This window comes from Oncorhynchus kisutch, linkage group LG3, assembly GCF_002021735.2.
Source record: "Oncorhynchus kisutch isolate 150728-3 linkage group LG3, Okis_V2, whole genome shotgun sequence".
In the NCBI taxonomy this organism is placed as follows: domain Eukaryota; kingdom Metazoa; phylum Chordata; class Actinopteri; order Salmoniformes; family Salmonidae; genus Oncorhynchus; species Oncorhynchus kisutch.
In genome coordinates this window covers 50,002,430-50,018,388 of record NC_034176.2, presented here as the reverse complement: position 1 = coordinate 50,018,388, position 15,959 = coordinate 50,002,430, and the positions used below count along the sequence as shown (strand labels likewise).

Genomic DNA, 15,959 nt, shown 5'->3' with positions numbered 1-15,959 from the left:
CCAAACTGAGCAATCAGGGGAGAAAGGCATTGGTGAGGGAGGTGGCCAAGAACCCGATGGTCACTCAGACAGAGCTCTAGAGTTCCTTTGTGGAGATGAGAGAACCTTCCAGAAGGACAACTATCTCTGTAGCACTCCATCAATTAGGACTAAATGGTAGAGTGGCCAGACGGAAGACACATGACAGCCCGCTTGGAGTTTGCCAAAAGGTACCTAAAGACTCTGACCATGAGAAAAAAGATTGGTCTGACGAAACCAAGATTGAACTCTTTGGCCTGGATGCCAAGTGTCACGTCTGGAGGAAACCTGGCACCATCCCTCCGGTGAAGCATGGTGGTGGCAGCATCATGCTTTGGGGACGTTTTTCAGCGGCAGGGACTGGGAGACTAGTCAGGATCAAAGGAAAGATGAACGGAGCAAAGTACAGAGAGATCCTTGATGAAAACCTGCTCCAGAGTGCTCAGGACCTCAGACTGGGGTGAAGGTTTCCCTTCCAACAGGACCAGCCCTAAGCACACAGCCAAGACAACGCAGGAGTCTCTGAATGTCCTTGAGTGGCCCAGCCAAAGCCCGGACTTGAACTCGATGGAACATCTCTGGAGAGACATAAAAATATCTGTGCAGCAACGCTCCCCATCCAACCTGACAGACCTTGACAGAATCTGCAGAGAAGAATGGGAGAAACTCCCAAAATTCAGGTGTGCCAAGCTTGCAGTGTCATACCCAAGAGGACTTGAGGCTTTAATCTCTGCCAAAAGTGCTTCAACAAAGTACTAAGTAATGGGTCTGAATATTTATGTAAACGTTATATTTTTCTTTGTTATATATTAGCAAAAATGTCCAAAAACACGTTTTTGCTTTGTCATTATGGGGTACTGTGTGTAAATTAATGAATGGGGGAAAAAAAACAATTTCATAAATTTTAGAATAAGGCTGTAATGTAACAAAATGTGGAAAAAGTCAAGGGGTCTGAATACTTTCCGAATGCACTGCATGAAATGCGTTAATTACACTGTAGAACGTTCCAATCAGAATGACTGCTCGTTAGCTTGAAGGAGGATCCCTGGAGGCCCAGTGGTTCTAGTGTTAAGAAATAATCATTTAGAGTATCTGTTAACTAAATATTACAATTATAACCACAAAAAAACGGTATCCTCTATAAATAAGGAAGTAAATACAAAAAACTTGTTCGGTTTACCTTCTAAAGCTTATCTTTAAGTTGTACTCATATATGGCAGTGGATACGAATGCAGAAGTCTTTGTGCTGAAGCACCACAAGCTCACAAATAAACAAGGGTTGAATGAGATTAATGAAACTTAGTCTCCAAGTAAATCTGAAACGGCACTGTTGACAAGTTCACAAAATATGTAGTAGCATGCAGTCCATAATGTCACCACTAGATGTCAGCATTTGTATGGAGTAGATTCACTACAGTGCCTTACAACAGTCAACGTAAAACAGTCATGTAAAGAAACATTATGACAACCTGGCAATGAGAGCTTGTTATGACAAGCACACGCTACCTGTTCATTACGAGAATGTGTTCTTATTGAAATCAATGTCAATTACAGTGTTATTCAATACAAAATGTATTTTCTATATATTTCAGCTACAAATGGCATGCGCTGATGACTGAAAACATCCATGCAGGAAAATGTTTGCAGCACTGATTTCAGTCACACACGTTCTAATTTAGCTAGCTAGCTAAAAAAACAAATCTCATCATGAATGTAAGCACATGGCTTGAAAGATAGCTCTTCACCAACTGTCTTGCTTTTTTTGCAGATTGCATATTTTGTGTCAAGGATGCGTAGGTGTTCACTTTGGCGACCGTCCAGTGTTCGCATATAAGTACAAATTGATAGCTATCTAGCTAGGCTAAATACATTATTGGCTAGCTATGCGTGCATGTGATGAAGACAGGGCCACTGCTTGCTTGGTGAAGTGTACTTGGATTATTTACTTATTCAACTAGTGTCGCTGGCAAGCTGCTCACCGTCAGACCACCATGCCAACTTTCTCTCACGTTGTAACTTACGGGCTGAATGATGTTCAATGAGCAGCTTGTAGAGCGCCCTGAAGCAACCATTGAACAATTACAAAAAATGAGCAGACGTATTTGTTCATTCTATGTACTCTACAGTTCAAAAGTTTTGGGTCACTTAGAAATGTCCTTGTTTTTGAAAGAAAAGCTCATTTTTTGTCCATTAAAATAACATCAAATTGATCCGAAATACATTGTACACATTGTTAATGTTGTAAATACCCATTGTAGCTGGAAATGGCAGATTTTTGAATGAAATATCTACATAGGCGTACAGAGGCACATTATCAGCAACCATTACTCCTGTATTCCAATGGCACGTTGTGTTAGCTAATCCAAAGGTATCATTTTAAAAAGGCTAATTGATCATTAGAAAACTCTTTTTTATGTTAGCACAGCTGAAAACTGTTGTCCTGATTAAAGAAGCAATAAAACTGGCCTTCTTTAGACTAGTTGAGTATCTGGAACATCAGCATTTGTGGGTTCAATTACAGGCTCAAAACAAAGAACAACAAAGAACTTTCTTCTGAGACTCAGTCTATTTTTGTTCTGAAAAATGAAGGCTATTCCATTTAAGAAATTGCCAAGAAACTGAAGATCTCGTACAACTCTGTGTACTAGTCCCTTCACAGAACAGCGCAAACTGGCTCTAACCAGAATAGAAAGAGGAGTGGGAGGCCACGGTGCACAACTGAGCAAGAGGACAAGTACATTAGAGTGTCTAGTTTGAGAAACAGATGCCTTCGAAGTCCTCAACTGGCAGCTTCACTAAATAGTACCCACCAAACACCAGTCTTCTTTGCCATTAATCGTTTCCGTGCCTTTACGGAGCGTGCACCCTCAGTTTAGGGACCTTTGAGGTTCTCTGTGTTGGGATATCCTGGCTTTTGGAGAGCATGTTGCGATACGGAGTTTACCACCGTGAAATACAGAACAGGTAATTGAAAGAGAACAAGGTTATTTACACAACCCCAGTTCTCTGATATTATGAGTGAAATATTTCACCGCACTTCCCTGATTGCAAGACGCATGTTTGAAAAAATGTGGCAGTGAGCAGGAGAGTGGCGTCTTTATACAGGGTGAGGGCGCACCATAGTCGCTGCTCTTCAGGTCTGTCTTCAACAGACGCTTGTGATTGGTTTCTTCGAGTTATGGGAATGAAATCCCACTGAAATACGTCACTCATAATATCAGAGAACTGGGGTTATGTAAGCAGTAGAGTTAGAAGTTGATGTGCTCACCTTCTCCAGACTTAGCAGGTTGATCTCAGACTGTAGTCTGATCTCAGGGCGAATGCTCTGCTGCTCCCGAAACTGCTGGTATTCCTTCTCCAACAGCTTGTATTTGTTCTCTGCATCCAGCATCTACAACAGAAGAACTTACTATGAGGAGCGAAACAGAAAATGATTATCCCTCATCACTACCAATTATGTCATGTGTTACACATATAGGGCAACATTTTTATAGCGCAAAGTGCCAAACTTACCACAAAGCTCAACCTCAATCTCGCAATGTGATTTAATTTAAAACTCTTCAACAATGTGTGTTATAAAGAGACTATTTATGTATTGCTCAGTTTACTAAACTCCAGTTAAATAATCACCGCACAATTGTTGAAAAGTTTCACATTTAATGACACAGATAATGATGATTGTTATTTTTGCATAAAAATAAATGTCACCCAAAGCCTTAACTGTCAGTGTTATATTTTAACAACCTTACAACTGCTCTGACTAAATGGAGAACATGAGAGTAGCTCATGACTTGGCTAGGAGCGTGACCCACAAACGAGAACAATACATTATACTGTAAAAACTTTCATTGATGGCCGTGCGTCCTATGCAATGCTTCCACTGACTAATAAACAAATGCCAGATTCCTCAAAATCATAGGAGCCTAGCTGGTGTTTGCTGACATCTAAATCCTCAGAGTAATTGAGATTGTGCGGTTCTCAATGTTATCCTGTCGGTCTTTTAGACAAGGCAGGCGGAAGAGCAACAAACCCCACACACAATGCCTGGTATTCTGTGCTGGAAGGCAGGGTGGATGGATCCAGGCCTGATAAACGGGCTCTGGTGTGTGCCGACAGAGGACGACAAATGTATGTTTACACATTCCTGACATGGGGAGACAAGATATAGAGCAGCGTGGCAGGCTGGCTAGCAGATTTCACAGCACTGCCTTCTTTCCGCATGTCAGAAACCTACTTTGCTTGATTTGTTATGGCCGGAGATTTTCTGGGAAAATGAGACGGCAGACAACTATTTCAGTAAGTGGGTTTGTCTGTGAGGAGGACAAGGGAGAGATTCTAGCGAAAATAATGCACATTTTCTTCTTCACTGTAAAATATCCAGAGCATACTGGGGGGGTGGAGTGGGACTGAAAAGAACCGACATCTCATTGCATACTGTAGCCTACATACCATAGGTTGGCCTACATGAGTAAAGCAGGGGGGCTGGTTTCTCTCCTTAACATTGAAAAAGCACTAAGGACTATATCTGGACTAAATCAAACTCACTATTTTAAAATGAAGAAAAACTGAGCCAATTTCACAGCTTGAATCCCTGCTTTAGCCTGCTCTTCAAGGTGTATTATGTATAAGTTCACACACATGGCTGCTGCTGAACTCTTTCCGCTATTATGATCATTTTGACAATCTACTATAGAGCAGAACACATTCGTGACACATGGAAATCAAACAGGGGAGTATGTGATACATTTTCCAGAACTTGAACATGCTATCACCTCTCATTCTGTAATGAAATAAATATACATATTTTGCCTTCATTTAACCAGGTAAGTCATTGAGAGACTGGGAAAACAAAATTAAGTATTTAATAAATGCTAAAGGCCAGGTCTGTTCTACTACAGAATCATGCAATGCACCGGGTGTTAGGCCTGAGAGAACAGCAGATCGGGGTTGGATGGTCACGGCTGGTCAGATATTGATGGTATCCTCGGAAACTGCAAGAGGCAAGAAGCCTGGCCGAAACCCCGGTGTCCGTCTGACCCGTGCTGCTTTCTTCTCTCCTTTTTTGTCCATTTCACAATGTCCACCGGGGGATGACATGGCCCATTGACCTCATGGTCAATGGTCACCCCAGGACCCTCATCTCCTCCCAAGGTGTGTATTGAGCGGGCCAGCCTAGCATTCCTTCCCCAGTCCAGCGCCCTGACGCCTACCTGCTGTTGCTGCCTGCCACGCTCCTCCTCCAGCTGCCTGACCCTTGACCTCTCCAGATCCACCTGGTGAGTGCAGTCCTCGCGGAGCCGCCGGCCGCTCTCCTGCAGCTTGCACATGCTTAACTCGTGCTCAGCCCGCATCTCCCTCTGCAAGCGCTGCATCTGAAAGCACAAGCAGTGATGGGGTTAATAATACAGGTTTGAGCAAGGATCCACACCCTCGTAACGCTAAAGGTATGCAGAGTGAAATATATTATTGGGATGTACAGGTAACTGCCAAACTGCCCAAAAAAAGTAAATGAGAGTTCTGTTATGGTGTGGTGTTATGGTGTCCATTTTCCTGGTATGGTTTAGGTCCATTCAATCCCTTAGAAGGCAAGATAATAACCAGCTGTCTGACTGATCACCTTCAACCTATGGTGAATCATTTAAATCCTGATGCAGTATTTCCCGAGGATTTGTTTTTGCAGCGGTGGCAAAGTTCACGGGAGGGTAGTGGGCGTAGCCAATGGGGGCCCCCCTCCCCCCCTTGGCCACAGAGAAAATGTTTCAAAGCTAATTCCAGGCCTCCCGAGTGACACAGTGGTCTAACGGGAGGGTTTGGCCGGCAGGGATGTCCTTGTCGTATAGCGCACTAGCGACTCCTGTGGCGGGCCTGGCACAGTGCACGCTGACATGGTCACCAGGTGTATGCGTTTCCTCTGTCACATTATGGCGGCTGGCTTTCGGGTTATGTGGGCATTGTGTCAAGAAGCAGTGCGGCTTGGTTGTGTTTCAGAGGACGCACGGCTCTCGACCTTCGCCTCTCCCGAGTCCGTACGGGAGATGCAGCAATGAAACAAGACTAACTACCAAATTGGATACCACGAAACTAGGGAGAAAAAAGGGTAAAAAATTAAAATACAAAACATTTCAATAAAAAATATAAATAAAACAAGATAAAGAAGCTAATTCCATGCAATTATACACATTTTGCCATGGGGCTGAGAGAAAATGTGGAGTTTTAAAGCTAGTTTCCTATCCAGTGTATGTGACAAAACAGATAGAATAATGTATAATTATTTTTTCTGCAGTGCTACACATTTTGCCATGGCTCATGCCGTGCTCTTATGCTATCCGAGTGACTCAAACATAACAAAATCAAATGGGTGCCCCATCAGTCTCGGCACAAGGATAAAGTGATTAATGGGGCAGTTGAAATCAGCGAGGGTGGCACAATTTTGGGGGGTTCCTGCATTGGACTTATTGAATTCTGCTTATATCACACTGTACCAAAATAAACAATGTTCAAATGCTGAGACTTCGAGATCATTGAGTGCTTTAGAAGTGACAGGTTGGCACGAAATCTGTAGCCCATCTCCGCTGCGCTGTATCAGCACAACGGACAGCGCAAGGTCGTTTTGGTAATGAATATAGATAGGTGAATTACCCAATTACAAACAGCCTATGTGAATGCAGCCGTACACACAGCTGTCTTACCAAAATAATGCAAACTAAATGCTGAAAGTAGTAGCCAACAAAAATACTGAATTCCAGTTTGGCTTAGAATAGACAACTGCTAATGTGAACAAATGCGAACAGAACAAAACAGCGGTACCAAGTAGTAGGCCTAGTAAACTAAATATCAGATTGATAAAGGAATGACACAATCTATATTTAGGCTACTTAAATGAACACCAAACAAACGCAGTAAACAAAAGGCGAATGGTTTCACATCTAGAAAGACTCTCTGGGTCAAGGGCACAAAGGTCCTCCAGCAGTTGGCTGTTGTGTTTGCTAAATCGGTCTGACATTTCACCAATGACAGCATTTGCACTGCACTATGTCCAAATGACTTCGAACTCTGTCACACCTCAGCTTCTCGATGCACTCCAACGCACTGCTGATGCCAGTGTAGATCCGTTGCTTTTGCCTTGAGTAATTTGTTTGGAGGATCGAGAAGACTGAGGATACCGTGCACCATGGTATCAAGCCTGGCACGGTCACCGCCTTCAGCAGCCCTGTAGCCTCAAGTCTTACTTCTGTGTTGTACGAACCCGTGCATTCGATGTCAGAGGAACTTCACAATGCTGTCACAACTTTAAACAACCACAGCCACAGTAGCGAGGTGTCCGGCCCACCTTTGATCCATTAGCCTTTTCACGGTTTCTCCAGTGCACAGGGCAGCCACTGTTGGTTTCTTTAAGAACTAGTGAGTCACAGACATAAAAAGTCCTACAGCGCATTCTCAGACATTGCCTGAACGACTACTAAGGGAAGGTTGTTTTTTTCCTGCTTTTTATGGAAACCCAAAAGGAGTCATACCTAACTGCCCCGGTGGCTTTCCATTGCCCACCAACACATAGGTGCTCTGTCCATTTTGCTGACACAGTGAAGGGGAGATACAGATTTTGCGCCAACCTGCCACTCAATCATTTGAACTTTTTTGCTATTTTTATAGAAGAACATGAAACGGAGGGGTCCTCTTCCGCCCCCTAGCGGAGCTGGGTCCGAGCTCCACACATGACATTTTGGGAATTTTAGATTGTCAAGGACTGATTAGTTTATATTTTGGGAATTGTTAATTGTCAAAAATATATAGCTCCATTATCTTCTCTACATATCTGTATCTGTACATATCTTGGATAGTTGCACTACGTAGAATACAGTCATTTAAAGTGTAGCGATACCGGCTTCATCAGTGAGGTGACTACAGGGTGCCTATCAGGCAGTCAGATTGCACCCAGCGCATGTGCAGTTTCACATTTGTAAGACTATACATACCGTGCATTACACTGTGCGTCCTGCGCTCTCCTTGAAATGTTTACATTTAAAAAATATTAAATAAACCAACCTCCATTTCTGCATGGCCTAGATGCTTCTCTCTCTTCTCCAGGTCAGCCAGAATCTTCTGAAGCTGCTCCTCCAAGATGTTGTACTCTACCTCCTGGAAACACATCACATAAGGCACAACTGTCACACTACGACCATAAGAAAAGTAGTATAATGCTCCGGAGTGAAGTTTCCTCTAGGTACAGATCTAGGATCATCTTCCCCTTGCCCAATCAAACCCTTAACCATTACTGGGGGGGGGGGGGTGATGCAAAACTGACCCAGGATCAGCATCTAGAGGCAACGTCAACCCACTCCTAGAATAATACATTACAGTGTACCTTTTTTCTGACCAGAGACTCGCGCTCCCGATCCCTCTTCTTCCATTCCTCGGCCAACGCCTGCATATGGCCCAGCTCTTTCTTCTTCAGCTGAGGACGTTGAGCGCACACACACACACACGTTTGTACCAAAACAAAAAGGCATCAATGGAATTGCTACAATAACACATTCACTGCAGTATAGCCACCTGGTCATCAAAGAGATCCTCCTGCATCTCCTTCCACATCTCCAGCTCCAGGGCAGCCCTGTACTCCAGCGTCTCACGGGGCTCGGTGGGGACTCTGCCTGCACTGCTGGGAGGAGCTGGTCGCAGAGCTGGCATCGTCTTTTGCGCCACAGAATACCCATTCTGTCACAATACAAGATCATGTTATTTACTATGATCTAAAAAGGCCAAACAGATCCTGATCTGCCCTTCTACTGTGAGACAACTTTATAAATATGGGCCCTGACCAGTCCCGTATACACAAAGTATCTCAAAGTAGAAGTAGTGGCCTTTTAAAATTATAATGAATCTGATTACATGGGCAGGGAAGACCTGATCCTAGAACAGCACCCACTAAGATGATTTATGAATGTGCCCTGGTCATTCTACTTGGTCTCTCACTACAGCTCAAATGGTGAATTACAGTATTAGTGGTGCACAAATCTAAAAGCATCAACTTGTGTACAAACATACAGCATGTACCACATTGTACCTGGGAGGACTCAGACATGACGATATCTTGGACCTTGACTAAACCAAGGTTCTCCAGGGTTGTGACGTAGCACAGCTCAGCCACCTTTTCACTGGGCCTGTGGAAAGGAGACACACGCAAGTTGTTTCACACCGTACTAACACTAGCTCAACCAAGCAGTCAAGAGGCAGTCAAGGGTGCCATCTAACAAGCATACATAGAACTGCAGCCACACATGACTACTACTGATGATAATATCTTCCAAGAGTCTATATGTAGCATGCCCAGTCCCTGCCGCTGAAATCCCTTGGGCCTTTATGACTGGGATCCTCTCGGAGAAGGTCTGCCTCCAGTGCTGCTGGCCCATGGGGCCCAGGAAGCGGCTCTTCTCTGCAGTCAGGAGGTGGGACAGCTGTATGCTGGCCGTGCCCAGGAGAATGTCTCTGGAGCTGGTATTTTTGTTCCACACCTCCACCACTAGGGGCACCCTACACCAAGGAGAAAAATCCATTAACAGGGGAAAGGGGGATACCTAGTCAGTTGTACATCTGAATGCATTCAACTGAAATCTGTCGTCCGCATTTAACCCAACCCCTCTGAATCAAAGGTGTGCAGAGGGCTGCCTTAAATCGACATCCACGTCATCGGAGTCCGGGGAACAGTGGGTTAACTGCCTTTCTCAGGGGCAGCTTGGGGATTTGATCCAGCAACCTTTCGTTTATTGGCCCAACAACCCTTACCCGCCAGGCTACCTGCCGCCCAAGCACAGTGGGACTAGAATCTCTGGTGGGCCCCCTGGGTGAAGTTTCCCTTTGGTACAGATCTAGAATCAGCTTCACCTCCCACAATCCTAACAACCATTAGTGGAGAAAACTGACCAAAGATCAGCAATTAGGGGCAAATTCACCCCTTCTCCTTGTGGCCATACATAGTCTGATCGTCTGAACACACCAGAATGGTGGCCTGATTATTCAGTCATATGTGATTTTGTATAGATAAATCCCTCTTAAAAAGGTGTACATTAATGGGTATTTACAGTGGCTTGGGAAAATATTCAGACCCCTTGACTTTTTCCACATTTTGTTACGTTACAGCCTTTACGTTATCCTTGTTATCCTTGCGCCGAGACTGATGAGGCACCCATTTGATTTTGTTATGTTTGAGTCACTCGGATAGCATAAGAGCACAGCATGAGCCATGGCAAAATGTGTAGCACCGCAGAAAAAATTATTATACATTATTCTATCTGTTTTGTCACATAAACTGGATAGGAAACTAGCTTTAAAACTCATGGCAAAATGTGTATAATTGCATGGAATTAGCTTCTTTATCTCGTTACAGCCTTTAAATATCACACCCCCCCAACCTACAAACAATAACCATAATGACAAACCAAAACCGGTTAAATTTGTGTGCTAATTTAATAAACTTTCAAAAAAATAAATCACATTTACAGTATTCAGACCCTTTAGTCAGTACTTTGTTGATGCACCTTTGGAGGCGATTACAGCATCAAGTCTTCTTGGATATAAACCTACAACCTTAGCACACCTGTATTTGGGGAGTTCATCCCATTCTTCACTGCAGATCCTCTCCTGCTCTGTCAGGTTGGTTGGGGAGTGTTGCTGCACAACTATTTTCAGGTCTCTCCAGTGATGTTTGATCAGGTTCAAGTCCGGGCTCAGGCAAGGCCACTCAAGGACATTCAGAGACTAGTCCAGAAGCCACTCCTGAGTTGTCTTGGCTGTGTGCTTAGGGTCGTTTTCCTGCTGGAAGGTTAAACTTAGCCCCAGTCGGAGGTCCTGAGCGCTCTGAAACAGGTTTTCATCAAGGATCTCTCTGTACTTTCCTCTATTCATCTTTGCCTGGATCCGGACTAGACGCCCAATCCCTGCCACTGAAGGGTGCCAAGTTTCCTCCAGACGTGACACTTGGCATTCAGGTCATCACACCAGAGAATATTGTTGCTCATGGTCTGAGAGTCTTTAGGTGCCTTTCGGCAAACTCCTAGAGAACTGTCTGGGCACTCTACCATAAAAGGCCTAATTGGTAGAGTGCTGCAGAGATGGTTGTCCTTCTGGGAGGTTCTCAAATCTCCAGAGGAACTCTAGAGCTCTGTCAGAGTGCCCATCGGGTTCTTGGTCACCTCCCTGAAGGCCCTTCTCCCCCGATTGCTCAGTTTGGCCGGGCGGCCAGCTCTAGGGAGAGACATGTGGTTCCAAACTATTTCCATTTAAGAATGATGGAGGCCACTGTGTTCTTGGAGACCTTCAATGCTGCAGAAATGTTTTGTAGCCCTTCCCCAGATCTGTGCTTCAACACAATCCTGTCTCGGAGCGCTACGGACAATTCCTCCAACCTAATGGCTTGGTTTTTGCTCTGACATGAACTGTCAACTGTGGGACCTTATATAAAAAGAAGTGTGTGCCTTTCCAAATCATGTCCAATCAATTGAATTTACCACAGGTGGACCTCCAGGTTTGTAGAAACCTCTCAAGGATCAATAGAAACAGAATGCACCTGAGCTCAAGTTCGAGTCTCATAGCAAAGGGTCTGAATACTTATTTAGATAAAGATATCCGTCTTTTTTTCAAATAAATTTGCAAAAATGTCAAAAAAACTGTTTTCGCTTTGTCATTATGGGTTATTGTGTGTAGATTGCTGCTTATTTTATTTAATCAATTTTAGAATAAGGCTGTAATGTAACAAACTGCAGAAAAAGTTAAGGGGTCTGAGTACTTTCCGAAGGCACTGTAAATCAAAAGAAACCTTGAGTTGTCTTATCTGTACACAACCAAAATGAAACAAGTAGACAACCATCAACTAGCCAGTGTTTCCCAATCCTGGGGCCTCATTTATCAACCGTGCATACTAAATTTAATTTAAAATTCTGGTGCAGGTGGAGATTCTAGGATTTGCTTGCGCAGCAAATGATTGGGATTCATTAATCTGTCGCAGGCAACATATAGGCATGTTTTCAATTATAAATTAGAGCCATAATGGACACGTGTGCTTGTGAACAAGCAACCCCACAACCCCACCTGGAATACACCCTCTATTCACCTTCTGTGGTAGCAAAAATGCTGTATGATTTGGAAATGTTGGAACTTTGGCCATGACAGTTTCGAAATGGCAAATTTGATCGGAACGTTTAAACATTTCGCAGTGACTGTTTAAAACAAGTGATTGTCTATTCGAACTAGGGATGTTAACGGTTAACAATTCATCAATTAATCATACAAAAGTAAGTGAACACCCCTTCAAAATGGTGAATTCTGCTATTTCTGCCACACCCGTTGCTGCCAGGTGTAGGACATGTAGGAGCAACAACTGCTCAGCCGAGAAGTGGCACGCCACACAAGCTCACAGAACGGGACACCGGACATAACGGTCTGGGGTTTTTCCATGGTTCAGGCTAGGCCTCTTAGTTCCAGTGAAGAGAAATATTAACGCAACCGCATACATTGACATTCTAAATGATTCTGTGCTTCCTACAGGATTCTGTCCTTCCACCTGTGTGGCAAAAGTTTAGGGAAGGCCCTTTTCTGTTTCAGCACTAAGTGAGGTCCATGCAAAAATGGTTTGTCGAGATCAGTGTGGTAGAACTTGACTGGCCTGCACAAAGCCCTGACCTCAACCCCCATCTAATACTTTTGGGATGAATTGGAACGCCGACTGCGAGCCAGGCCAAATCGCCCAACATCAGTGCCTGACCTCACAAATGCTCGTGGCTGAATGGAAGCAAGTTCCTACAGCAATATTCCAACATGTAGTGAAAAGCCTTCCCAGATGAGTGGAGGCTGTTATAGCAAAGGGAGTACCAACTCCATATTAATGCCCATGATTTTGGAATCAGATGTTTGACAAGCAGGTGTTCACAGACTTTATGAAGAAAAGTATCTTATTTATCATAATGAGGAATGTCTTAACTTTCTTCAAAGTAGCCTAGCCAAAATCCAAAAATAATTGGAGGCAATTATTGTTGCTATTAGATTACCTCTACATTTGAGATTTTCATCTCTGTCACATATGGAACCGCTCGCATTAGGTGTGCCAGTTTTTAGGTTACCAGTCTATTTACTTTCGAGCACGCTTGGATATTGAATGAGCGAGATGGAAAAATGGTCGCTCGTCAGATGTGGCAGGGCTTGCGAGCTGCCCAGTGACACGAGTCTAACAGACGGCTAAATTACTTCTATGCTTGTTTCAAGGCAAGTAACATTGAAGCATGCATGAGTCCATCAGCTTTTCCGGATGACTGAGTGCTCACGCTCTCCATAGCCGATGTAAGACCTTTAAACAGGTCAACATTCACAAGGCCAGACGGATTACTAGGACGTGTACACCGAGCAAAATTTTCAAACTGTCCTTGACTGAGTCTGTAATACCAATGTTTCAAGCAGACCACCATACTCTCAGATACCCAAGAACACTAAGGTAAACTCCCTAAATTACTACTGACATGTAGCACTCACATCTGTAGCCATGAAGTGGTTTGAAAGGCTGGTCATGGTTCTCAACACCATTATCCCAGAGACCATAGACTCACTCCAATTTGCATACCGCCCCAACAGATCCACAAATGATGCAATCTCTATTGCACTCCACACGACCCTTTCCCACTTGGACAAAAGGAACACCAATGTGAGAATGCTATTCATTGACTACAGCTCAGAGTTCAACACCATTGTGCCCTCAAAGCTCATCACTAACCTAAGGACCCTGAGACTAAACACCTCCCTCTGCAACTGGATCCTGGACTTCCTGATGGTCTGCCCCTAAGTGGTAAGGGTAGGTAACGACATATCCACCACGCTGATCCTCAACACGGGGGACCCTCAGGGGTGCGTGCTCAGTCCCCTCCTGTACTTCCTGTTCACTCATGAATGCATGGCCACGCACAAATCCAACACCATCATCAAGTTTGCCGATGACACCAACGATGAGACAGCCTATAGGGAGGTCAGAGACCTGGCCGTGTGGTGCCAGGACAACAACCTCTCCCTCAACGTGATAAAGGAGATGATTGAGGACTACAGAAAAAGGAGGACCGGGCATGCCACCATTCTCATCGACGGGGCTGCAGTGGAACTACCATGGTCTAAACATACTAAGACAGTCGTGAAGGCACGACAAAACCTATTTCCCCTCAGGAGACTGAAAAGATTTGGCATGGGCCCTCAGATCCTCAAAAGGTTCTACAGCTGCACCATCGAGAGCATCTGGTTGCATCACTGCCTGGTATGGCAACTGCTCGGCCTCAAGGAACTGCAGAGGGTGTGTACGGCCCAGTACATTACTGGGGCCAAGCTTCCTGCCATCCAGGACCTCTATACCAGGTGGGGTCAGAGGAAGGCCCTAAAAATGGTCAAATACCCCAACCACCCTAGTCATAGACTGTTCTCACTGATACCGCACGGCAATCGGTACCGGAGTGTCAAGTCTAGCTCTAGGCTTCTACCCCAAAGCCATAAGACTCCAGCTAATCAAAAGGGCTACCCAGACCCCTCTTTTACGCTGCCGCTACTCTGTTATTATCTATGGATAGTCACTTCAATAATTCTACCTACATGTACATATTACCTCAAATACCTTGAGTAACCGGTGCCCCCACACATTGACTCTGTACCGGTAACCCCTGTATATAGCCTCGCCATTGTTATTTTACTGATGCAGTTTAATGATTTATTTAGCGATGGCTAAATGGTAGCATGCTTGGCTATTGAATGAGCAATGGCTAAATGATAGCCTAATATTTGTTGTGTAGCGGGAATAAACCAGCCCTGCAATATGATTATGATTTAGGCCTAGATAATACAAGTAAAAGAAACATATTAGACAACATGCTGCTATGCAATCTCCTTACCAACGGCAAATGCATCCGTTAACATTCACATCCTACCATACCTTTGTCTGTACATTATACCTTGATGCTATTTTATCGCCCCCAGAAACCTCCTTTTACTCTATGTTCCAGACGTTCTAGACGACCAATTCTCATAGCTTTTAGCCGTACCCTTATTCTACTCCTCCTATGTTCCTCTGGCGATGTAGAGGTGAATCCAGGCCCTGCAGTGCCTAGCTCCACTCCTATTCCCCAGGCGCTCTCTTTTGACGACTTCTGTAACCGTAATAGCCTTGGTTTCATGCATGTTAACATTAGAAGCCTCCTCCCTAAGTTTGTTCTATTCACTGCTTTAGCACACTCTGCCAACCCAGATGTTCTAGCTGTGTCTGAATCCTGGCTTAGGAAGACCACCAAAAATTCTGAAATTTTAATTCCAAACTACAACATTTTCAGACAAGATAGAACTGCCAAAGGGGGCAGTGTTGCAATCTACTGCAAAGATAGCCTGCAGAGTTCTGTCCTACTATCCAGGTCTGTACCCAAACAATTTGAACTTCTACTTTTAAAAATCCACCTCTCTAAAAACAAGTCTCTCACCGTTGCCGCCTGCTATAGACCACCCTCTGCCCCCAGCTGTGCTCTGGACACCATATGTGAACTGATTGCCCCCCATCTATCTTCAGAGTTCGTGCTGCTAGGCGACCTAAACTGGAACATGCTTAACACCCCAGCCATCCTAAAATCTAAACTTGATGCCCTCAATCTCACACAAATTATCAATGAACCTACCAGGTACCTCCCCAAAGCCTTAAACACGGGCACCCTCATAGATATCATCCTAACCAACTTGCCCTCTAAATACACCTCTGCTGTCTTCAACCAAGATCTCAGCGATCACTGCCTCATTGCCTGCATCCGTAATGGGTCAGCGGTCAAACGACCTCCACTCATCACTGTAAAACGCTCCCTGAAACACTTCTGCGAGCAGGCCTTTCTAATCGACCTGGCCGGGGTATCCTGGAAGGATATTGATCTCATCCCGTCAGTAGAGGA

The 15,959-nt window shown here is 44.4% G+C and overlaps 1 protein-coding gene across 1 annotated transcript in view; it reads right to left on the bottom strand.

Moving 5' to 3' along the window:
• Positions 1-15,959, bottom strand: part of cep120 (centrosomal protein 120) — a 59,829-nt gene that overhangs the window by 26,480 nt on the left and 17,390 nt on the right. The window contains exons 11-17 of the mRNA XM_020476514.2: positions 9,343-9,546; positions 9,080-9,176; positions 8,569-8,730; positions 8,381-8,470; positions 8,062-8,154; positions 5,229-5,390; positions 3,287-3,409 (exon numbers count right to left, since the gene is read on the bottom strand). Coding sequence (XP_020332103.1) covers positions 3,287-3,409; positions 5,229-5,390; positions 8,062-8,154; positions 8,381-8,470; positions 8,569-8,730; positions 9,080-9,176; positions 9,343-9,546 — 931 coding nt within the window. The remainder of the gene's footprint in view (positions 1-3,286; positions 3,410-5,228; positions 5,391-8,061; positions 8,155-8,380; positions 8,471-8,568; positions 8,731-9,079; positions 9,177-9,342; positions 9,547-15,959) is intronic.